The sequence below is a fragment of the Marmota monax genome, unplaced genomic scaffold (assembly GCF_021218885.2).
Source record: "Marmota monax isolate L192 unplaced genomic scaffold, Marmota_monax_Labrador192_F-V1.1 WCK01_AAM20220418_F8-fsc00080, whole genome shotgun sequence".
Classification (NCBI taxonomy): domain Eukaryota; kingdom Metazoa; phylum Chordata; class Mammalia; order Rodentia; family Sciuridae; genus Marmota; species Marmota monax.
This window is the reverse complement of record NW_026694750.1, coordinates 1,923,282-1,948,166: the sequence shown is the minus strand read 5'-3', so window position 1 is coordinate 1,948,166 and position 24,885 is coordinate 1,923,282. Positions and strand designations below refer to the sequence as shown.

Here is a 24,885-nt window from a genome sequence, read left to right as displayed (position 1 = left end):
ACTCTCTCAAACAAGCCGGGTTCTTAAGCACAGAGGTGGATGGTAGTGGAGATGGAGAGAGGTTTTCCAGTTTCCTTTTAACCATCTTTGGCAGTCCTTTTCTTTCTTGTCATCTGACTCTTTTTTCGTTTTTCCGCATTTGCTGGCACACTCTTGAGTAGATTTTGACCCCGAGGCCATGTGACATATTTTTGGATTCCAGTGGGGTCTTTTCACCAAAGAAGGTTGGTTTTTAAAACATTTTAGAAACATTAGAGTTAGTTGAAAAGAATTTTTAGAGGTGTTATTATTGAATTTTAGAAATTTTCGTTTTTACATGTTTTTTAAGGTAAAGAGAAATAAAGTAAAGACAATAACTGGGACCATGGAAGAACTGATGTTAATTATAGGAGGTGGCAGGGGATGGGGTAAATTTGAATAAAAGTAAATGAAAAATTAAATCTTTTGCAATTTTTGCCCATGCAGTTACAAAGATTGTAATTAACCCACCCAGAGAATCATTCTATTTTGATTTTTTTTCTTTGGGTTCACTATGCTTTGACCCTAAGAACTGGGTCTTGTTCTTTATCCCAGAACTCATGTAATAGAATGCATGGGTGTGGTATAGGGAGGCCTGAAGAGAGTGTTTTCTCTTTATTATAGCTTTAGAACTAGTAATGAAAGATCTTCTTCAGACTATGTGGGGAAATCTGAGAAGCCTGGCCTCCTGTGGGCTCCTGTTGTTACTATATCCTTCTTATGGTGCCTTTCTCCAAACTGATAATCTGTAATCTTTTTTCAGACCCCACATCTTGTTAATCTTAATGAAGACCCACTAATGTCCGAATGCCTGCTTTATTACATCAAAGATGGAATTACAAGGTATATTGGTGTCTGATTTTGGTCACTTAATGTTTTCTTTTTTCCCTAGGTGATTGTTCTTTGAAAAACAATTTTTGAAATGATTTGCTGTTTATCCTATCTGAAACCATTATGAACTTTACTCTTTCAAAATGATGTATGCAAGTGGAAACAGCTAACAGTTTTTCTCTAGAAGACCCTAAATGAAACTTTTCCTTTTAACACCTTGTATGAATTCATTCGGGAGTTTAGTTTGCTCATATATTTATTGTGCTGTACAATTTATATTGGTGTATGGTTCTCCCTGGTTTCTTATTCTCATGTAGGGAGGTTCATTATACAGGAGACTAGAATTTGCAATTGAAAGCTTTGGAAAGAAAAAAAGCAATAGGTTTTCTTGTACATTCCAAAGTATATTCTTTGGGAGAAAGAGGTTCATTGTTTCTAAGTGCTTTTTGTGTCTGAATTTCCCTGGGAAACACTTTCTCTTGTGTTCAGGGTTGGCCAAGCAGATGCTGAGCGGCGCCAGGACATAGTACTGAGTGGGGCCCACATTAAAGAGGAGCATTGTATCTTCCGGAGTGAGAGAAACAACAGTGGTGAAGGTGAGAGTTCCTGGTTTGAGTTTCTTCTGTAATTTTTTATTCTATAGTATGAGAAATCCTTAAGACTTGGTATTCCCTGTCTCTGTTAGTGGTACTTGTTATATAATCTTATTCTGAAATATGGAGGAAGCTGGGATGCTTATAAATTCGGGAAAGGACATAGCTGCTTTACATGAAAATAGCATGGACAAAGGAGCCCTTTTGTTACTGCCAAGAACTGAGCAGGACATAAGCAGTTAGGCTTGGTCTTGAATGTTAATTATTTAATAGAAAAGTAAGAGAAGAGTAAATATCCAGGATAATAGGAGATTTGAAGAACTTCAAGTCTTAGCTGAGTAGATTTTCTTTTCTTTTTTCTTTCTCTCTCTTTCTTCCATCCATCCATTCATCCATCTATCCATAGGGGAGAAAAAGTTGATCTGATTTTTGCCTGGGCTATTAACAAAACAGCAATAATCTAATGGTGTTTTTGTGTTGGTATTCTGGCTTCTTCCCTTAACTGAAATATTAGCTTTTAATCTTGAGTTTCTGGTTATTACCTACATCTCAAACTTAACATTTCTACTGGTTTTTGTTTTATTGACTGAACTGTCAGAATATTGTTGAAACTAATATTTCCTATCTTCTTCAGAGGTTGATAAAATTTAGTTTAATACTTCTGTCTTAGCTCCAAACAACTTCTAGTGTTACAACTAAATATACCCAAAAAGAAGTACCTTATAGATGCTTTAGCCACTTGATTGGTTGTAGGAGTCTATTCTAATTACCATAAGTCCCGATGGTCAATTGTTTTCCATTAGTAATTACATTGGTTTGTGGTGATAACATCAGTTTGTGTTCCTCCTAGTTATTGTAACCCTGGAGCCCTGTGAGCGCTCAGAAACCTACGTGAATGGCAAGAGGGTGACCCAGCCTGTTCAGTTGCGCTCAGGTGAGACTGGGAGAGGTTTGAAGTCTTCAGCAGTGTGCAGATGGCTTGTGTGAGCAACTCTCAGATTTTTCTTTTTCTTTGTAATTTTTATTTTTTATGGTGTTGAGGATTGAACCCAGAGAGCCTCATGCGTGCTAGGCAAGCTCTCCACTACTGAGCCACATCCCCAGCCTGCTACTCTCACTTTTGACTCTATTATTGTTGGCACTAGAATTATGTTCTTGTAAAATGTCAGAAGCTTTAAGGGAGTGAGGTTATTAAACTAGAAACTACACATTTAAAAAATTATTTCTTTAAAAAATGAAAGTAAAATTTTAAAAAATTTAAAAATGATTTCTTAACCCTATTTCTGTTTTGTGCTAGGAAACCGCATCATCATGGGTAAAAACCACGTTTTTCGTTTTAATCATCCGGAACAAGCACGGGCTGAGCGGGAGAAGACTCCCTCAGCTGAGACCCCGTCTGAGCCTGTGGACTGGACTTTTGCCCAGAGAGAGCTTCTGGAGAAACAAGGAATTGATATGAAACAGGAGATGGAGAAAAGGTAATCCACAAATATATGGCCCACATGACTTTCTCTTCAACAATAATACATTTGTGAAGCCACTCAGTGATTTCATAATTTATTCTTTCTTGTTATATACTTTTATTTTTTCCTTTTAGGTTACAAGAGATGGAGATCCTGTACAAAAAGGAAAAGGAAGAAGCAGATCTTCTCTTGGAGCAGCAAAGACTGGTAGGAATCTGTCCTGAATCTGCTAGCATTAGGAAAGGGTAGCTGTTCCACACCTTCCCTGTGCCCACTGAGGAGCTTTTGTGGCTCTCATTGTGTCACACACTCTTCTTTCATTTTCTTAATGGAGGACTAACTTAAATCTCCTGGCAACTTTAGCCTGAACAACTGTTCATAGAGGTACTATTTTGTGCCTTTTATGTCTTAAAGTCAAGTCTTTACTTCTATCACAATCAGGGGCTTTTTCTATCACAGTCTCAAATAATGAGAATTTTTCTGGTACCTTTGCCTTTTGGGTAGTGATTTTTGAATCAATAGTGATCCTTTTAATAATTACTCTGAATATTGAATTTGGTGGGATTTTGCCTTGGTTTTGTTTCTGATCACCTGATAGTACTAATTCTCTGCTCTTGGGCTGACTTGGGGATTGTTCTTGTGCTGGGCAGATCTTTTTTTTTTCTTTTTAAGTTAAACTGTGTCTAAAAGTGATGCTGCACAGTTGCATGTGTTAATCCTTTTCTGTTCCCCTGCATGGAGTCTGAATTCTCAATAAGATTCTCAGTGGCATGAGTGGTAACAGTGGGAACAGGGGCTGCAGACCCACCTCAGACAGGAGAGAGAAGTTGCAGTCTTTGGAAAGGATTTGGGTGCACAGCTGGAAAGCCAGTTGAAGGTACCAGCTCTAATGCTAATGGCTTTAGCATTTTATCATGCAAATTGATTTCCAAGGTTTGATAGTAACTAACTCATGAATAAATTGATCTATTAGTAGATTTTCATTTTTAAAGGCAACCAAGTTTGAATAACAAAGCTCTGGTTATAAGAAGCTCCTTGACATTCATTTGATGTGCAAGAAAAAAGTGTTAACTAACCTGTGGATGCAGATTAGGAAATTCTCATTTTTTAAGATTCACGGGTCTTTCCTTATGGTAAGGAGCATTAGGGAGAAAGCTAGAGCATTGGCTTCTTCGCTTAACACCCTTATGTAGCCATGTTCTGTGCTTTGAAGAAAATGGGGCTATGGTTTAATGGGCCAAAAAAGCCAAGGACTCTAGCAAAAAGCAGCCTTTTCAAGGAATTCAGTTTTCAGGCTTGGTAGTGGCTTAAACTAGTTCATTTGTTGTCTTGGAAATTATAGTAAAGCCCCCAAAGGGCAAATCAGATGTTTAGGGCAAGATAATATCAGTGTTAACAGATAAGAGTCTCCCTCTAGGAGGCCCACTTGAAATTAGCTTTGATAAAAACAGAGATTTAGCAACCTTATGGTTAGGGCTTGAAAGGTTTGTGTCATATGAAGAAGCCTTTTATCGTAATGATATAGTATAATTTAATTACATGTCTCTGATGGTTTATGAGAGATCAAATGAGGACAGGTGTAATTAAGCTGTATTTGTAATTAGCAGTAGGGTCTTGTGTTTTTATAGTGCTTGATAATTTACAAAGAACATCCATCATTTTATTTGATCCTTGAAACCACCTGTTTGGTACATGTATATATAAATAAAATCCTAGTTTATAGTTGAGGAAACTCAGTTAAAAAAAATTTAAAAACCGCCCCCCAAACCCAAAATACTTTCTTGCCCTTGTCCATTTTTGAACCCTGCTAAATCATGGATCTGAGGCTTGAACTTGGGTCTTCTGATTTGCTCAAATGTTCTGTCCATTAGAGCAGTGCTTCTCAACCTCCTGGGAGTCTTGTTAAATTATAGCTGCGTGTTGAGTAGGTCTGGGGTAGGATTTGTGATTCTGCACTTCTAACTAATTCCTGGGTGATGCCAATTCTATTGGTTTGGGACTCTACTTTGGGTAACTAGGCACAAAAAGATTAATGATGCCTGGTGCTCTCTATAACCCAGAGTTAGTAATCATTCTGTGCCACAAAATAAAGACACTGACCATTAAATAAAAAGAAAGCAAATGTCTCTAAGTCATATTTAGCTTCTAAGGGATGTATATAGTCCGCAGAAAACCAGTTTTGGTTATTATTTGCTCTGTGTATCTGAAAGTAAGCTGGTATTTCCGGAGCAGCTTTTTGCCATGGAATGTGCTTTCCTCTCCAAAAATCCAGCTGTCTATTCTACTTGTTTCTTCTTTTCTTCTTTGAGATACTAGAGATTGAACTCATGGGTGCTCTTCCACTGAGCTGCATCCCCAGACCTTTTTATTTTATTTTAGTTGAGACAGGATCTCACTAAGTTGCAAGGCTGTCCTTGAACCACTTGAGATCATCCCTACCTTAGCTTCCTGAGTACACCACCATGCCCAACTTCTACTTCAGTTTCTTGATCTCAAGAGGAGCTGATTCTTAACACTTTAGCCTGAAGAATATCATACATAATACCAGTAACATTATTGTATGGAAATGTATTTTTATGACTGTTTATCAGTCAACCAAATGATAATAGTTATAATATGCCCTGTAAGTAGATTGAAAGGACAAAAAAATAAATTATTATTCAATAAATCTTTATCTAATGTTTATTATGTAATTATTTTTTTGCCTAATGACAACATTAAAAAATCGAATTTAGGGGGCTGGAGATGTAGCTCAGTGGTAGAGCATTTGTTTAGCATGTGTAAGGCCCTGGGTTCAATCTCCAGCACTGAAAAAAGTAAATAAATGAGTGAATAAAAAGTGGAGTTCAGGCTCATAAGTTTCTGTGATGATAGGTTCCCCAAATGTGTCTCATTCCTGTTACTGAGCATTCCCTCTGACAGTTGGTGCTTCATCAGATAACCTTGTCCTTTTATGCTTCTGTTTTGGGTCTCTTCTGTCATTTGAATAACCTCTTTGTAGGGTCTCTTCAGGAGACCCCACTTTGCATTTGCTATTTAATGAAAACTGAAAGGTTATTTAGTGACTTATAAAGTGGTCAAACCTGAGTAGTTTTTCTAACCCTGTAATTAGTGAATCTAGATATCTTTTTGACATGAGATAGGACTTACATTTTTGGCACCTAAACTTTGCCTACAGCTTGTAGTATGTGATAGAGTCAGTGTGTGATAAGGTATTACATTTGAACTGTGAAGAGTACATATTCTACAGAGTTCATTTGGCAGTGTTTTAGAAAGAGAAAATTATGACCATTTGATGTAACTTTGAGTTCTTTTGGATTTTTGTAGACTCTCATTTTATGTTTTATTTTATAGTTTAAAGGTATAACTTTTATATCATAAGCCTGGTATTAAAGCAATGATTAGAATAGTTGTCATTTCCTAAATTAGAAAATATTCATTTCATCCCTAAGTTATTTTAAGAGGAAAAGAAAAACAGCCAGTAACAATAAATGATGGTTGTCAATTACGTGGGAAGAATCAGGGAGTTTTGTGTTTTATAAAACCCAACTTATACATATTCACACAAAAACAACAACAACAAAAAAACTTTTCAAGTCAGTCATATTTTTTTTCTCTAATGTTTATTAATGTCATTATCCCTTAAGATTAGCCTCTCTCTCTCTCTCTCTCTCTCTCTCTCTCTCTCTCTCTCTCTCTCTCTCTCATGCTGGGAATTGAACCTAGGGCCTTAGGCACACTAGGCAAGCACTCTACTGTTGAGCTATACCTCCAGCCCCCATTCTGCTTTTAACATTAAAAATGAAAAGAAAAAAAAAACAGTGTATAATCTGTAAATTTAGCTTTATCTGCTTTTTGTTGCTAAGTTTTTAAATAGGTAGGTGTTATAAATGGGTTTGGCATATGTCAATAGAAATAATATGTATATCAACAGCATCATCTTTAGATTCAGAAGCTAAATTATTGACATTATTGTTCAAGATTATTTTTTTCATTCCTTAGAAAGTGACTATATATACAAATCTTTTTGGTCTAGAAACAAAGATACTATTTATCACTTTCAAGTCCTTTAAAAAACAAAAAACATTTACCTCACACATTTTTAGTAATAACAGCCAAGAAAAAAAAGACATTATTAAGCAGGAATATTTCCATTTACTAGACTATCTTTTTTTGTGTGTGGGTCATGGGGATTAAACCCAGAGCTTTAATGTATGCTAGGCAAGTGCTCTATAACCGAGAAATACCTCAGCCCTAGTAGACGATCTTGAAATTCTAGTAAGTATTTTCTTTTCCAAGAAAATTACTTCCTGAATAGAAATTCTTCCTAATCCTATTATGTATAATTGTAAATCCAACATTGCCTTCTTTTTTTTTTTAAATATTTTTTTAGTTATAAATGGACACAATACCTTTATTTTATTTGTTTTTATGTGGTGCTGGGGATCGAACCCAGCATCTCATGTATGCTAGGCAAGCGCTCTACCACTGAGCCACAATCCCAGCCCCCAACATTGCCTTCTTATAGCTCTGTGAAGTTTTTCAGAAAAGAGGTAATGATGTAGAGATAAACAGCTGAAAAAACAAGAGTTAAACATAGATTTTATAGGGGATCCATTTTACGTTTGTGTTTTATATATTCATTGGAAGTATTGTCACTTAAAAGTGATATTCCTTAAATAGCTAGAAATGCTATGGGTTTTTTAGATAGAAAACATCTCTGTTTTATATATTAAAATACCCTGTTACGGGGCTGGGGTTGTAGCTCAGTGGTAGAGCGCTTGCCTCACACGCATGACCCTCAGCACCACATAAAAATAAATAAATAAAATAAAGATATTGTGTCTATCTACAACTAAAAAATAAAATAAAATAAATATCCTGTTACTTTGGGAATTTAAATTTAATTTAATTTCTGCTAAATTATATTTAGCAGAAGTCTATTTACCTAGTAATTTTTGATCTGGCAAATTACAAAATTTTGAAGATTAGATTTCATTGATTTAATTGTGTGAAAAAATAAATAAGATCCACTATAAGGATCCTTTTTTTAATGCTTCCTTGTTCCCTGGGTTACAAATATACCAATTAATATGCCAGTATCTGGGGCTGGGGTTGTGGCTCAGAGGTAGAGCACTTGCCTAGCACGTGTGATGCTCTGGGTTCAATGCTTAGCACCACATAAAAATAAATAAATAAAGTAAAGATATTGTGTCCAACTACAACTTAAAAAAAAAAAAAATATGCCGGTATCTGCTCCTGGAAGGACTCAGTTCAGAACCCTCTTGCCTGACAGAAAAAAATTTGGTTGATAAGAACCTCACACGGTCTACTAGGTATTCTTAGCACTTTTAACAACATCTCTGTTTGCTTCTTTTCTACTTTCTCATCCTCTAACTCTTTTCTAGGGCTGCTCTTTTTAGTAAAGCTAAACAAAACCTGGCGTCCTACAGCCTTACTAACCTTTGTTAATCCGCCTGCTCATCACATCTTTGTATGGCATCTGTGCTCACTCACGGGGAAGGAGAATCTGGAAGAAACAACAGCAATAACCAAGGCAAATGTGGGGATGTGGCTGCATGGGTTGTTAGCATGTATGGGCATAGGTTTGACTCCCTTTTCTTGATACAGTGGAGATGTTATCTCACACTAAGTTGTTAAATTGTCAGATGACCTTAAAGTGGGAGACTCACTTCCTATGTCACCTCCTAAGAAATATGATTGCATATTTCATCACTTAAGCCAGAAAGTGAAATTTTGGGTTAGAAATTCTAAATAAACTTTTTTTTTCTTACTAACAGTAACCTACATAGGAATATGTCTTAATAGACTTCCACATCATTTATGGTTTTTTTGGTTTGGTTTTAGTTTTTTTGTTTGTTTGTTTTGTTTTTAAACTGGTTAAGGCTTTTTTGCTTGCTTTTTCTTCAATTTGATTTTCCTTTTTTACATTTTAATTTTGGTTATTTTGGGGCCATTTTTTGATTTTGTTTTTCCAAAGGACGCGGATTCTGATAGCGGGGACGATTCTGACAAGAGGTCCTGTGAAGAGAGCTGGAAACTGATAACTTCTCTGAGAGAAAAGCTACCTCCCAGCAAGTTGCAAACCATTGTTAAAAAATGTGGCCTCCCCAGCAGTGGGAAGAAGCGTGAACCAATTAAAATGTATCAGATCCCTCAAAGGCGTCGCCTGAGTAAAGATTCCAAGTGGGTCACGATCTCAGATCTTAAGATTCAGGCTGTCAAGGAGATTTGCTATGAGGTCGCTCTCAATGATTTTAGGCACAGTCGGCAGGAGATTGAAGCCTTGGCCATTGTTAAGATGAAAGAGCTTTGTGCCATGTATGGGAAAAAAGACCCCAATGAACGGGACTCCTGGAGGGCAGTGGCCAGGGATGTCTGGGACACTGTTGGTGTTGGGGATGAGAAGATTGAAGATGTGATGGCCAGTGGTAAAGGTGGGACAGATGTAGATGACCTCAAGGTACACATAGATAAGCTGGAAGATATTTTGCAAGAAGTCAAAAAACAAAATAATATGAAAGATGAGGAAATCAAAGTCTTAAGAAATAAAATGCTCAAAATGGAGAAAGTCTTGCCCCTAATTGGGTCTCAGGAACAGAAAAGCCAAGGAAACCACAAAGCAAAGGAGCCTGTTGGAATTAGTGGACTTTCTGAGAATGATGTCAGTAAAGGAGACAGCGGAGAACTTGGCAAAGAAGAACGTGTTTCCCAGCTGATGAATGGGGATCCAGCTTTCAGACGTGGACGTCTGCGGTGGATGAGGCAAGAGCAAATCAGGTTTAAGAACCTGCAGCAGCAGGAGATAACAAAGCAGCTTCGTCGACAGAATGTACCTCATAGATTCATCCCTCCCGAGAACAGAAAGCCCCGCTTCCCCTTTAAGAGCAACCCTAAACACAGAAACTCTTGGAGTCCTGGGACGCATATCATCATAACGGAAGATGAGGTTATTGAGCTTAGAATTCCAAAAGATGAAGAAGGGAGAAAAGGAAATAAAGAAGAGAGCCAAGAAAAAGTGGGGAGGGCAGCTTCTAAGGACCCCCAGTTGCCGTGGGGCTCCCAGAACACACGAAGTCAAGATCACATCCAGGTTAGCAAGCAGCAAATTAATAATCAACAACAGCCACCTCAGTTGCGTTGGAGAAGCAATTCTCTCAATAATGGCCAACCGAAAAGTACACGCTGCCAGGCATCTGCCTCCTCTGAATCATTAAACTCGCACAGCGGTCACCCTACCGCTGATCTGCAGACTTTCCAGGCGAAGCGCCACATCCACCAACACCGCCAATCTTACTGTAATCATAGCACTGGAGGTCAGGTAGAAGGCAGTGCAGCCGGTTCTTGTCAGAAGCAGACTGACAAATCCAGCCACGGTAGCCAGTTTGTGACGCCTCCAAGGATGAGGAGACAGTTCTCAGCTCCCAACCTCAAAGCTGGTCGAGAAACCACAGTATAAGTTAACACTGGACAAACTGAAATGGTGTGGAGGAAACGGGCAGTGTTAATGTGGCTCATGCTTCGAGTGTTTTCATCCCTTGGCCTTGAGTTCCTACTCTTTACGTTAAGAATTTAGTATTGTGTTCCTACAAATATTAACTGGTTTTATATTGTTAAAACATAAAACACTGGGAAACGTTTCAACACCTCCCTTTTGCTTTGATATCATCAATGGGCAGTTTCTGGAATTTTGGATAGAACATTGAGACCTTTATTTTTTGGAGATTTTCCTCCTTCCTTGGTGCCTAGATAATTAATACACTTACACCAACTTGTCTTATTTTGGTGTAAGTTTGTTATGTCTATGAATTGATCTGATATCCAGAAAAACCTGCCTTAGTTTATGCAAATACTCAGAAGGAGAACTTGATGTGTAGAATTAGAAGTCTGTTATTCCCAATGAGTGTTAGAAGTTAGTTTAAAAAAAATTCCATGCAACTGTGTGGATACAGCTTTGGATTTCTTATCCATGTCTGCTCTTGTCCTTAAGTATAATTGGGATTTTCATAAGCCCAAACTAAATGTTTTCAGACATATCTCCTGATATGTAGTTTTGCATCTTCCGTAGAGCTTCCATTTTTTTAAATTCTGTATTTTACGTAGAATTGATTCAGTAGGTTTTTTTCTTAATGAGTCAGAATATGTATGAAATTTGTCATATTATTGAATGAAATCTTTTAAATTGACACTGTTATGGATTTCTGCGATTTGCATTTTAAAGTTTAATGTATCATTTCTCTCTGTCACACACACACACACACCCCTTATCACTAAAATTGTGCCAACAGAAATTCTAACAAAAGACTTGAGTGCTTTGAACAGTATATATAAATTTATAAGGAGATTGTTTTTATGGGAAGAGGATGAGGTGGGACGTGAGGAGAAGGCTATGGGATATGGCTCTTTGTTGCTTTTCTCAGTTGATGAAATCATAAATAAAAGTTAACTTTGATTGGGTCTGGAATAAAGAGACGATCAATGATGAACTGCTCATTGGTCAGCAGTTGCCATGCTTGTGGATACTCAGGCAAGCAAAGAGAAGGCCTGATGAACATTTCCTCATTAATTACCTCATTTTACTCTGTGGTCTCAGTTTGCCTCACTGGAGAATCCACTAAAAAAAAGATGGATTTTAATAGGAAGAAAAGAATAGTTTTCTACATTCATCTTCATCTCTTGAACTTGTCAGAAACTTTTCTGAGGCAGTGTGAAGAGCCAGAGATTGCCTGACTTCACGGTGTTGAAGATTCCCAAATCACACTAAATCATCTGTCAAATGCTTGTCTTCCAAATAGTGTGAAAAACTGCAGCCAAGATAGCAATTAGCTCAATGAAGCCTTCAAGATTGTGATTATGTGGTGTTTTTTTTTTTTTTTCCTTTTTGTGTGGGCACTGTGCTTTATTAGAACACATTATTTTTAATCATAGTATTTTTTTCTTTGTTTCTAAGAAAATGATTTCTTAATGCATAGAAACTTGCTTCTAATTAACTTTTTTTTCCTTTAAAAGAAGAACCTTTGGGGATTATTTTTGCTTTCATAGCTAGAACAGTTCTAGTCTAAGTTTCTGTGGCAGATTAGAGGTGGGTGAGTGGAACTTGCAATGCATTGACTTCATCATGATGGCAATCTCCTGTGCTGTTTGGTTTAAGTGTATTCGGGAGGTTCCTTTAAGTCAGTCACTTCAGTGAATTGTTTATAAACCCAAATTGTCCTTCTTTATTCCTTTTTAGACATAATTATTCTGACTATTCCATTCTTATCAAAAATTAATTTTTTGATTCTAAAAATAGTGATTAGCTTTCAATTCTGGCAAAAAAACAGGCTCTTATTTTCTTAAGGCAGCATAGGCTAAGCATACATATTCTCATTTTTGGGGGATAGTCTTTTAGTCTTGTTATGGATAGGTGCCTTCTTTTCCCATCAAATAGTAGGTATGAGTTACTTTCCACTGGTGATCAGGCGACACTAGAATGAAAGTTCCATAATAATTTCATTTGCAAATGTGGGTTGTGGTAAGAACTCTGCCCACAATGATATTCCAAAGAATTAGGGTTGTGTCTGTGCTTCATCTGCTGATCTAGGTGCCCTCATATTGCTGAAATGTTTGGACATCTAAAACCTTAATTTCATAGATGACCAGGCTAGGCATGGTGGCCACACCTGAAAATCCCAATCACTTGAGAAGCCGAGGCAGGAGGATCACAAGTTTATGATCAGCCTTAGCCATTTAGTAAGACCCTGACTCAAAATGAAACAGTAAAGGGCTGGAGATGTACCTCAGTGACAGAGTACCCCTGGGTTCAATCCCCAGTACCCAGCCCCCACAAAAAACCAAAACAACAACAACAACAACATCAAAATAGATGAGCAAGAAGAAATGAACCACTATATATTGACTACTATATATGTCCCCTTCATGCGTTTCATGCTTATTTTAGAAAATAACTGTATGAATAAAAGTGTTTCATTGAATCTCTCACTAAATAAGTAATGCTATAAGACCAAAGAGAAATAGTCATCATTAAAAGATTATTTTGTTATTAAAGTATTCCTGGCTATTATAATAGCAAAACGGGAAAAAAATGTGCTTATACTAATGAAATTATGTAATGACCTTACATTATGGGGGGGGCATTGTTGAAGAGACCTAATTAATTGGTGTACTTTCACAATTCAAAATGGCACTCCTTGGGGCATTAGACATTCTGTTATCTAATAAGTCTAAACACAGGGCATTTTCTTTACTCTTCTAATTCTTTCTAGCACTGTGAATTTCTTTCTCTTTTTGCTGGTAATGCCATGAATAGGAATTATAACATTGAAGTGACTTGAAGTGACCTTTTGTGCTTTAGGTTGATACTAAAACAGACAGACAAACACTGACTTTGTAACACCTGTCTGTATTAAATGCTGTCAGATCCCAGGAAGATAACATTGACTTCCCCCAGACAGCCAGCTACTATGCCCGGTGCCTTCCTGGTCCTTTGTAGACTTGCCTTGATGAGGTGTACAGAAGACTGGGCAGTGGGGAAGCTGCCTGTGCCCTGGCATACCTTAATGAGATGCCTTCTTAGGCACAATGCAAAGCAAGCATTCATTCTGTATTGTCAGAGTCAAATTTGTTATAAGGAGTTTTTGTAATTGTCTAGTTCATGTCATCTTTGCTATATTTTTAATTCTTCTCTAGGTATACTTGGTTTGGACCACTTTAGGTTGTGAAATGTAATGGTTTTCCTCCCGTTATTACTGTAAAAAGAAGCTTTGAATCTTCTTATTAATGACTGTGGATTTTCCCCTCAATTTCTTAAAACTATGCTTGAAGATTGTCTTTGAGTGTAAGACCTGCCTTTTCAGAAAGGGAGAGTTAGTTTGTAATGTTAAAAAATAAAATCCTCGTTTAATAAAAGTTGAAATTCTTGATCAAGAGTGTGGTTTCTCTGTGTGGGAAGAGGGAGAAATGAAAAAAGGTGTAATGCTCATTAAACTTATCTTTTATTTATTGCTTTTTCATTCAAACATAGTTGCATATCTAATCTTGTTTCATATTCTACATGAACTTGAGGTTTTTTTTGAAGCATTTATATTTGCTCCAATTCTATTTAACGATATTCTGTCTTATAAGGAATCTTTAAGCCCCTACTTTTTGTTATATTTCTCTTAAGTATTTTCTCATATGAAATGAATATTACTTTGATTTCTTTGAGTTCACCTTGAGCAGGTTTCAATTTTTTTCATGATATGGTTCTTATTTGAAGTTTTTTAAAAAAATGAAATAGTTATGCTTCCCTTTAAATGACTGATCCTAGATTTCTAAAAAGCTTTGAGTAACTGTATGGATTTTACTTTCTCCCCTTTAACCTATGTTTTATCCACCCAGATTTTTAATGTGTGCTAGAGAGAAAGCCAGACAATGCAGAATATTTCTCGTTAGTGGACTGACTTGACTTTTTATACTGGAAAACAACAGTCATGTACTATGTAATAGAATACAATATCCACATGAGTTCTAATGTGAAATGATGAGCTTTAGAGAGTGTTAGGCTTGACTTGATTTGTATCTGGCCTCATAACCTTTCCTTTCAGGTATTTTGTATTTCTCTGCTATGGGAGAAATTGATGGAAAAGTTTGCAAAATCCTACCATCCTAAGAGGTGTATGTGATAATGCACTGTGGTACATGTGATGACAATGTGGACACAGGGTGAGAGTCACATCCAGAGGGGAGGGTGGGAGGAAGGTTTTCTCTTTTTGATGCAAGGCAGGGGACCTTGAGCCATGAGCAAAATCCCAAAGTACAACTGCAAATTTATGCAAGTGAAGAGTGGCAAGGGATGGAAAGAAGCAGGTCAGGTCCCGGGAACTCTGAATAACCTGAAGTGGTCAGAACATCATATGTGTATAGGAGGGTAAGAGATATGGGGGGAGGGTTTAATGGTTGGAACAAGGACAAGATTGTGGCATGCTAAGGAATTGGACATTATCTGAAGTGTGATGAGAAAGCTGCCAAATATTTTAAGCAGGGAGATTGCTTTCTTAGATTTGCCTTTTATAATGTTCCCTATGGCCAAAGTATAGAACATGGGTTTCAGGAAGGCAAATTCAGAGCCAGGTACATCAATTGGGAAGTTCCTATGTGAACCAAATGAGAAAGCGCTTTTCAAAACAAGACCAAGAGGGAACAGGGATGTTGGGAGAAAACAGAAGCAGTTCAGGTCTAGGAAAAAGTGTTGTGGGACCATTGGAGAAGGATAGATGTGAGATTGGCTACATAGTACTGCTGGTGATGAGGAACAAATTTAGGTGTTGAAAAGAACCAGGGTGTCACCTTGGTGTAGATCTCTCCCAGTTATGGCTTACTGAATACAATCTGCCATATAGAGCCAAGTTTCTGATGTCAAATCAGAAAACTCAGAATAGTGACATTGATTTTACTTTAAATATCACCTTCTCTGAGAATGCCCTAAGTATGCCACTATCAACTCTTACCTAGTAGCCTAACTTGATTCTTTGCTTCTGTTCTTAACCCCTGCAAATCCATTATCCACATAAAACCAGAATTTTATTTTATATTTTATTTTTTGCAATACTAGGGATTGAAACCAGAGGTGCTCTACCACTGATTTACTTTCCCAGCCCTTTTTATTTTTTGTTTTGAGGCAGGATCTTGCTAAATTGCTGAGGCCGGCCTTTAACTTGCGATCATCCTGCCTCAGCCTCCCAGGTTGCTGGGATTACAGTCACATACCCCCATATCTGGCCAGAATCAGCTTTTAAAAACTCCGGTCAGTGGCCTCAAGGGCTTCCATTGCGCTTAGAAATCTAAATCTTTCGTTGCTCACAGCACTTTCCGTATTTTGGCTGCTTGCCTAGTTCTGATTGCATGTCTTGACACTCTCGCTTGCAGACACCCTGGCCTTTTGTTTCTTGGACGTACAGAGTTTCTTTCCACCTCAAGGCTCTTATGCTTCCTCCTCATTGCCATTCTTTCCCATCATGCTTAACTCTTCTTCCAAATCTGATCTCATATACTACTCTTCTTGCCCATGCGTACCCCAGGTCAACTCTCACTATACATACATATAAGGGATTGAGCCCAGGGCACTTAACCACTGAACTACACCCCTAGCCTTTTTTTATTTTGAGACAGGGACTTGCTAAGTTGCTGAGGGCCTCACTAAATTGCTGAGACTGGCCTCAGGATTCCTCAACTTGGAATCCTCCTGCCTCAGCCTCTTGTGTTTCTGGGATTACCAGCCTGCCCTAGTTTTAATAATGATAACCTGTAATTAACTTACAGTTTTGCATTTTGTTTGATTCTTTCATGAGAATGTAAATTTACCTAGAATAAGTACTTGATCTTTTTCACTTGGCCAGTTGTCTCTTCACACAGACCCCAGAAGAGTGGTTTTTAAATGGTAAAATGCAAAAGAGTCCTCTGGGGATTGTGAACACAGACTGCTAGGTGCACCCCTAGAGTTTCTGATTCAGTAGGTCTGGGGTGAAACCTGATAATTTGCATCTCTGATAAATTCCAAGTGATACTCATGCCCAGCAGGTACCTTTGAGAATCATTAACCTGGAATTGGAGTTGGCAATAATTTTATGTAAAAGGCCACAGATAATACTATCTTAAGATTTGCAGGCTATGTGGTTTCCTTCACAGCTATTCACCTCCACCTTGATAGCACGAAAGCAGCCATGGACAATCAGTAAAAGAACAGGGGTGGCTGTGTCTCAGCAGGATTGCTCACAAAAGCAACCCGCTGTATGTAGCCCACAGGCCATGGTTTGCTGACCCCTGTGCTAGAAGATAGTCACTTTTGAGAACTGTTGATCTAGTTAAGATCAACACGTGGGCTGGGGATGTGGCTCAGGGGCTGGGGATGTGGCTCAAGTGGTAACGTGCTGGCCTGGCATGCGCGGGGCGCTGGGTTCGATCCTCAGCATCACATAAAAATAAAATAAAGATGTTGTGTCCACCGAAAACTGAAAAATAAATATTAAAAAATTCTCTCTCTTCTGTCTTAAAAAAAACGAATTAAATATGGACAGTGGTTATCTCTTAAAAAAAAAAAAGATCAGCACGTGACTCTGTTTCTGATCTGGAAAACAGATAGGTGATAGATGCTTCAGTGGCGAACACATCATAGCCCTGGCCTTATGAAGTTGACAGAGTCGTAGAGTAGACAGGCAGAGAGCCACACCAGGAGTCAATCTACCACTTTGTGACAATGAGGGGAAAATACAGGGTGCTCTGAAAGGTCGTAACAGATGCCTCTGAGAATGAAAGGAGCGTGCCCTTGCTCCCAGCTGAGGATTCTTTAGTTGCACTGAGAGGGGAAAATCAGAAGAAAACTTCTTTTAACTTACAGTTTTGCATGCATCCCTGTCCATCCCTCCTGTTGGTGGCCACACTTTTCTTGGTCTTCTCTTAGCCCAGCCCTAGTTCCCTGCACTCTGTACCTTCTCAGGACTTACTGTACGTTTACCCCCTTCTCCCTTACACCATCAGTTTATTAGTCTCAAAAAAGCCTCATGTCCCTTGTGAACTGCTACTCTGACTCTCTGTTCCTTCTCAGAGAGATACTCCTTGAGAAGCCTCGGGGTTGACTGTTCCCAGTTGGTTCACCTCCCAGGCTGTTCTTTTTTTTCCTATCTCCATTCTAGCTTGAACTCCCATATCCAGACATTTGTTCCCTCCTCCCCATTGAAGCCACTCTTATCAGGACCACCAAAGATCTCTCCTTACAAATATCAGGGTGTTTTCTCAGTACTGACCTTACTAAATCAATTCCCCCCCCCCCCAACAGAGTTGCCTACTCTTTACTTCCTGGGACACTTTCCTCTCTAGGCTTTTTATTTTCTTTCCACCTCACTAGCTGGTTCCTTCTAGATCTTTATCCTTTCTGCCAGATAATTCCATGCATCCAGTGGCTTTACCTTCTATTTTTACACTGATGATGATAGAAATAATAACTTCTGTGTATTGAGCATGTGTTGTGGTTAACACATGTATGGTTTGAATTCTCAAAACACCCCTCTTCCAAGATGGGTGGTATTATTCCCATTTTACATGATTTACCAGAGTCACACAACTACTAACTGGGAAGCCAGGTCCCATCCCAGGAATCATTCTGTTGCAACCCTCTGTGCTGAGCTCTAGATGCAGGCACACAACCAAGATCTGACATCCAGATGGCCAGCAGGCGCCTCACATCTGAACTGTCTAAACCAGAACAACTAGCTCAGGCCAGAAATTCAAGTCATCCTTAGTTTCTCCTTTTTTCTCGTACCCCATGATCAAATCCCCAGAGGTTCCCCTTTCCTGTGCCTACAGAACATAGCCCAGCTCCCTTCTCTTTTCACCACCTTTGCTGTTTTCACCACAGATGAGGCGACTTCCCTTCAGCATTGTTCTCCTTCCATAGTTCCTCCCACACCCTATAGATAGTGGTATGTTTGTAAAGCATAAACTAGTTAACCCAGTGATTACCTTAGAATAAAGTCCATCATTCTCACCTGGACCTAGACTGTCTTCCATAACTCAGTTGCTACCTAACTTTCAACTGTGTTTCCTTCCCTTTCCTTTCTCTACTACTCCGCTCACACAGGTTTCTTGCTTTACCTTAAATACCCTGTGCTGCTCTCCATCTCAGGACTTTTACTCTTGCTGTTAGTGTTAATTTGATTGAAATATCTGCCCCTGAGAGACCTCTAAGTGTTTGCTGAAACAGTTTCTAACCGCCTATCTAAGTCTTCTTCCTATTCCTTTTTCTCCCTATTATTCCCTAGTGTCTGCCCCCTCCCTTTTTATTCAGAGTATTTCTCTCTACTAAAATTGTAGTGCATACCTTGTTTATATTTATCACTTCTCCCTCCTTCATGTATAGGACCTTTGCCCATTGACCTCTGTATTCTTAGCATCAGGCATGCAGTAGGGACATAAAAGGTATTTTTTTAATGAATGGATGGATGGATGTTTGTAAGAATAATGCTCTGGATTGCCTGGTTTAAAATCCCATTTCCACCACTTAGTAAGTATAATGTCTAGAAAGTTATTCAATTTCTGTTTTTTCTTCTTTGTCCCCCACATTTTTTATTGGTGTATTATAGTTGTATATAATGGTGTAGAAAGTTGTTCATTTTCTTTAAGCCTTTTTCTTTCCCTTTGACATGAGACTAACCATAGTATAATTTTCATAGAGTTACAGAAGTAAGATCAGAATAACCCATGTCAAATTTAAAGAACAGTTCCTGATACAGCTGGGTGAGATATTGCATGCATGTAATCTCAGCAGCTCAGGAGGCTGAGGCAGGAGGATCACAGGTTCAAAGCCAGCCTTAGCATCTTAACGAGGTCCTGTCTCAAAATTTTAAAAAAAAAGGGGTGAGGATGTGGCTCAGTGGTTAATGCCCCTGGTTCATTCCCTGGTACTAAAATAAAGAAAGAAGGAGGGGAGGAGAGAAAGAAAAAAAAAGGAAGGGAAGGAGGGAGAAAAACCAAAGAAGGAAGAAAGGAAAAAAGAAAAGCTAAGCTCCTGGCACAAAATAGGCTTATAAATGAGGGCTGGTGGATAGAAGAGAACATTGCAGAAGAGAAAAGAGGTAGTACTGTGCTTTTGCAAAATAGGGAATATTTTGAACTAGTTAGGACTTTTTTAAAAAATATTTTTTAGTTATAGGTGGACACAATATCTTTATTTTATATTTATGTGGTGCTGAGGATCGAACCCAGTGCCTTACGCATGCTAGGCGAGTGCTCTACCTCTGAGCCACAACCCCAGCCCCAAGTTAGGACTTTTTATAAACATAAATGACCTCTGAAAATATTCTCCCTCCCTCCCTCCTTTCCTTCCTTGCTTTCTTTTTAGTATGCTTTCCATAATTGTCCTAATTTAATTGGGGGTGGGTGGGAGGAGCAGGTGGCTAGAGATTGAACCCAGGGCCTTGTGCATACTAGGCAAGCACTCTTCCACTGGGCCACATTCCTAACAATTATCCTGATTTTCACCATAAGATAAATAATACTATCTGAACCTATTTGTTCTTGGAAAATGCAGTACTGATTGAATTTTTCTGGTGACATACAAAACCTCCTTGTTGGAAATTCATAAGCAGTCTGCTTTGGGGAAGGAGCTCAGATCAAGAAATGCTGTTGATATTTGAACTACTAATTACAGATCAAAATGTAGTTGGGGGCTGCCGTTGTATGTAGTTCAACGGTAGAGTGCTTGCCTTATATGTGTGAGGCACTGGGTTTGATCCTCAGCACCACATAAAAATAAATAAAATTAAGGTATTATTCATCTACAACTAAAAAAAGTTATTTTAAAAAAATGTAGTTAGTTTTTTGGTGCAAGGGCAATGGCAAATCTGTTTATGTCAATTTTCCTGCTTCATTAAAGCACTACCAGAGCCTTTAGGGAAGTGAGTCTAAGAATTTTGTCTTGAATGGTAATTTAATGAGCTTATAAACTTATTCTTGAAGAAATCTTCAGAATATTAACATTTTTTTCCAACTGGTGATTTTTCAGTAAACCAGCAGTCTTTTTCTTTTTGCTGAAAGACTCCCATGTAGTATGTAGTTCTTTTTTTAATATTTATTTTTTAGTTGTAGGTGGACACACAATATCTTTATTTCATTTTAATGTGGTGCTGAGGATCGAACCCAGTGCCTCACATGTGTTAGGCGAGCACTCTACCACTGAGCCACAACCTCAGCCCTATGTAGTTCTTTTTAAAGGGAAAATAATTCCCCCTCCCCTACTACTACTACTACTACTACTACTACTACTTATTATTATTATTATTATTATTATTATTATTATTTAAATATCTTTACTTTATTTATATTATTTATTTATTTTTTTATGTGGTGCCGAGGATCTGAAAATATTCAGGAAAAAGGAAAGGAGGGAGGGAGGGAGAATATTTTCAGAGGTCATTTATGCCTCACAAGTGCGAGGCAAGTACTCTACTGCTGAGCTATAACCCCAGCTCCTATTATTATTATTTTAATACTTATTTTTTAGTTATAGTTGGACACGATACCTTTATTTTATTTATTTATTTTTATGTGGTGCTGAGGGCCTTGCACGTGCTAAGTGCGTGCTCTACTGCTGAACCACAACCCCAGCCCCCTAACTTATTATTTATTTTGAAATATTTCAAACCTACAAAGAAGCTGAAAAAAATAGGACAATGCAACCTTATTATTTGTGGGTTTTTTCCTGACTCACTGGAAAGTTGCAGATATCATGATAATTGATCCCTAAGTGCTTCTATGTGTATGTCCTAAAATCAGTGATGTTCATTTAATATCATTATCCTGTCCAAAAATTTAATTAAACTATTGTGCAAATAGTTTAATTTCAAATCTCCTTATTTAAAAAATACAAATGTTAGGGGTGTGTGTATTTGTGTACCTTTTAATCCAAGATTTACTCAAGGTTTATGTTGAAATTGGTTATGGCATTTTAAAATCCTTTATTACATTGGTGTTTTTAAGAATCTAGGCCACATTCTGATTTATATGATCGTTGCCCTGAGGTTCGATTTAGGTTGAACATTTTTGCTAAGAATACTATGAAGTTGATGTTGTGTACTTCATGTGGCATCACATCATTAGACAGTTACTGTTAATGTTGAAATTTAACACATTTGGTTTCCAGCTCTCTTCATTGTAAATGTATCATTTCCCATAATAATAATAGGTATCTGGGAGTGGACTTTGAATTGTATCAATATTCTGTTTCCTGTACACCTTTCACTCCATTATTTTAGCATTTATTAATGATCCTTGCCTGAGTCTGTTTCTGAGTCTGGGGTTGCAGTATGGTGATTTCCCAGTTGTTCCTTCTGCATTTATTAGCTGGCATATATATATATATTTTTTTTTTTTTAAGAAGATATTTCCATTTTTTCCTCCTTTTCAGTATTCAGTATTATTGTAAACTAATGGATTCTTCCTGTACTCAATGTGCTGTCTTCTTTTTTTGTTGTTGTGACTTACTGGCCAGTAGGAGTCTGTGTCCAATTGAAATGATCCCAGGGGTCTTTGAGCTATTCCATCTTTACTGGCACAAGATATTCTAGGCTCACCTTATACTTTCTTACCATACACCAAACTGGGAATCTACTATTTCCTCTCGGAGCCCAAATTTCTTTTAGTGAGGAATGATAATTTAAATAAAAAGATCTGGGTGCATGATATGCTTAGAAAATAACTTTGAAAATATTGCCCCCTGGTACACACTTGTAATCCCAGCAACTGGGGAGCCTGAGTCAGGAGGATCATAAGTTCAAGGTCAGCATGGGCAACCTGTCTCAAAATAAAAAACAAAAAGGGCTGGGCTGTGTAGCTCGGTGGTAGAGTGCTTCCTTCCCTTTTCTTTCCTTTCCTTCTGCCTCTATCTCTCCCACCTGACAAATGACCACAGGCTTAGACAATGTTGTTGTTTGTTTGTTTGTTTTTGGCACGGGGTATTAAATCCAGGGGCACTTAACCACAGAGCCACATCCTCAGCTCTTTTTTGTGTTTTATTTAGAGACAGGGTCTCACTGAGCTGCTTAGGGCCTTGCTAAGTTGCTGAGGCTGGCTTTGAACTTATGGTCCTCCTGCCTCAGGCTCTGGAGCCACTGGGATTACAGGTGTGCTCCACCGAGCCTGGAAGCCTTGGAGAATGTTTGTATCCATGGTGTTGCCATCAGGAGCTCCTTCTGCAGTGGAGTTTGTTAAGGAGGCTTTCTGCAGCACTCCAGTTGTGGAACCTTGATATGTGCCTTGGAGAGCTCTGTGTGATGGAGCAGCCCAGGACTGTCTTATGAGAGCCTGTGATTGGGGTCACTCTTGGCGAACCAAAGGAAGCAGGAAGCCAGTTACAGATCTCAAGATAACACATTTATTCTGCAATTTAATGTTTCATGAAGTGAAGGATATCGCCTTTCTTAATCCTACCTGTTTGTTTTCACTGAAATTTAAAGTTCTTTTTTTTCAATAGCACCCAGATTTAAAGTGTTATTTTTTTTCCATTGACACCCCAAGGGACATTTTTAGGCAGTTTTCCCCTAATTTATCCCCATCATGAAGTTTTAATAGCTCAGATACACAGTTCATGTACTGTTTGCATTTATGCCTTACACATAAAACGAATGAGATTGTTTTCATTGCCCAGAACTGTTTCTTTGTCCGTTTTGAGCTGATAGTACTCTTATTGAAAATGCACAGAGTAGATGTAGAAACAGAGGATAAATCTGATTTGTTTTAATAATCCATTTTATAGTATAAGAACATATTTTAAAGTGTCTTTTTCTGAACAACAATGTAATCTGTCAATTATTTCAGTCCAGCAGTGAGCTTTTGGTCATTTGAAGGGGACATTATCCTATCACTACAAAGATAGTAATTTTTCATATACATGAAACTTCAAAGGCTACAACTCTAGTTGTTTACCCTTTTAAACAGGAAACTGGAACTTTTGATAATAATGGGGAATGGGGAATTTAATCTTTTCCAAAATTATCTTTCTCTAGAATTGCTTGATGGTACTATATTATTTGAATGTATTTTAATATATAAGGGACACATGCATTTTTCCCCTCAAAATCTCTCCTTTTTCCTACCCCAAGCCCAAATAAAGAACTCTTGAGTCCTTGGGGAAATAGAAATAGAGGCGCTGCAGTTAATTTTACTTTTTTGCACTATGCATTGCAGACTATGGTATATGATTTGTCGTTCTCTCGCCATCCCCCCCATCCCCAAGCATTTCTCTGTAGGTCTTTTTATTATTGTTTCCTCTCTCTCTCTCTCTCTCTCTCTTAATCATTGTTCTTTGCTTTCTTTACATTCCCCCAGTATTCCTTGCATTTCTGTGTTCCTTTCCTCTTCCTTCCTTCCTTCCTTACTCTCCTACATGTTGTCTCCTTTCTTTTCATTCAGGACTATGAGAGTAAATTGCAGGCCTTGCAGAAGCAAGTTGAGACCCGTTCCCTGGCTGCAGAAACTACTGAAGAGGAAGAAGAGGAAGAAGAAGGTGAAATATAGAGACTGAAACCTTCTCTTATGTCTTTTGGATCTGTATTATCACATTAATCCTTTATTTGTTATGAATACTGGGTTCCTCAAAATTGACCCACCATTTGTTGACCTTGTACTGAACCAATATAAAGGTGATTTATAAGATGCTCAGTGCTGAGAACACAGGCTGTGATCTCTGGAGTAAAGGTGAGGCTGATAGTGTTTTATAGCTTCACAAGGTTTTTGAGCAGTCTTCACATAAATCTTTTGGGATGTTTATGTATATTATCTCATGTTATTGTACAAACGACTTTCATATATTCAAGTAAATACAGAGCTTACTCATTGTTAAGATAATTAATTTGCGGGGCTGGGAGGTGGCTCAAGCGGTAGCGCGCTCACCTGGCATGCGTGCGGCCCGGGTTCTATCCTCAGCATCACATACAAAAACAAAGATGTTGTGTCCGCAGATAACTAAAAAATAAATATTAAAATTCTCTCTCTCTCAAAAAAAAAAAAAAGATAATTAATTTGCTAGATTCCTAGCTGAAGACTTTGGAATGTATCCATACTTTAAAGCCATTACCAGCTAGCTTAGTTAAGTTTTCCAGAATAAAGTCTTTATTTTTAAATATCTAAGTGAAACATAACCCTTTTCCCTGTATTAGAAAAGAACTTCATCTGCATTCCTTTGTTTAGCGTATATACCTAGAATATAGTAGACACTGATTAAATTTTTACTAAATAGATGTTTTCTAGTTTCATTACACTTTGGTTCTCTACCCAAGTTGTCAGTTGTCTCAAAAATTCAAATTAAAAAAGAAAGAAAGAATTCAAATTAACTTTGAAGGAATTCTTTATGTGCTAAAGTCTTTATTTTTAAATATCAAAGTGAAACATAACCCTTTTCCCTATATTAGAAAAGAACTTCATCTGCATTC

General features: G+C 37.9%; 1 protein-coding gene across 9 annotated transcripts in view; it reads left to right on the top strand.

Moving 5' to 3' along the window:
- Kif1b (kinesin family member 1B) overlaps positions 1-24,885 on the top strand; it is a 148,738-nt gene that overhangs the window by 72,287 nt on the left and 51,566 nt on the right. For 8 of the 9 annotated variants that reach the window (XM_046424841.2, XM_046424839.2, XM_046424837.2 and 5 more), the window contains 6 exons: positions 782-861; positions 1,339-1,445; positions 2,293-2,376; positions 2,740-2,920; positions 3,040-3,112; positions 23,867-23,960. In XM_046424841.2, the coding sequence (XP_046280797.1) occupies positions 782-861; positions 1,339-1,445; positions 2,293-2,376; positions 2,740-2,920; positions 3,040-3,112; positions 23,867-23,960 (619 nt within the window). Of the gene's footprint in view, positions 1-781; positions 862-1,338; positions 1,446-2,292; positions 2,377-2,739; positions 2,921-3,039; positions 3,113-8,906; positions 13,849-23,866; positions 23,961-24,885 lie in introns of those variants that run through there. The other variant, XM_046424842.2, reaches the window with a different exon arrangement.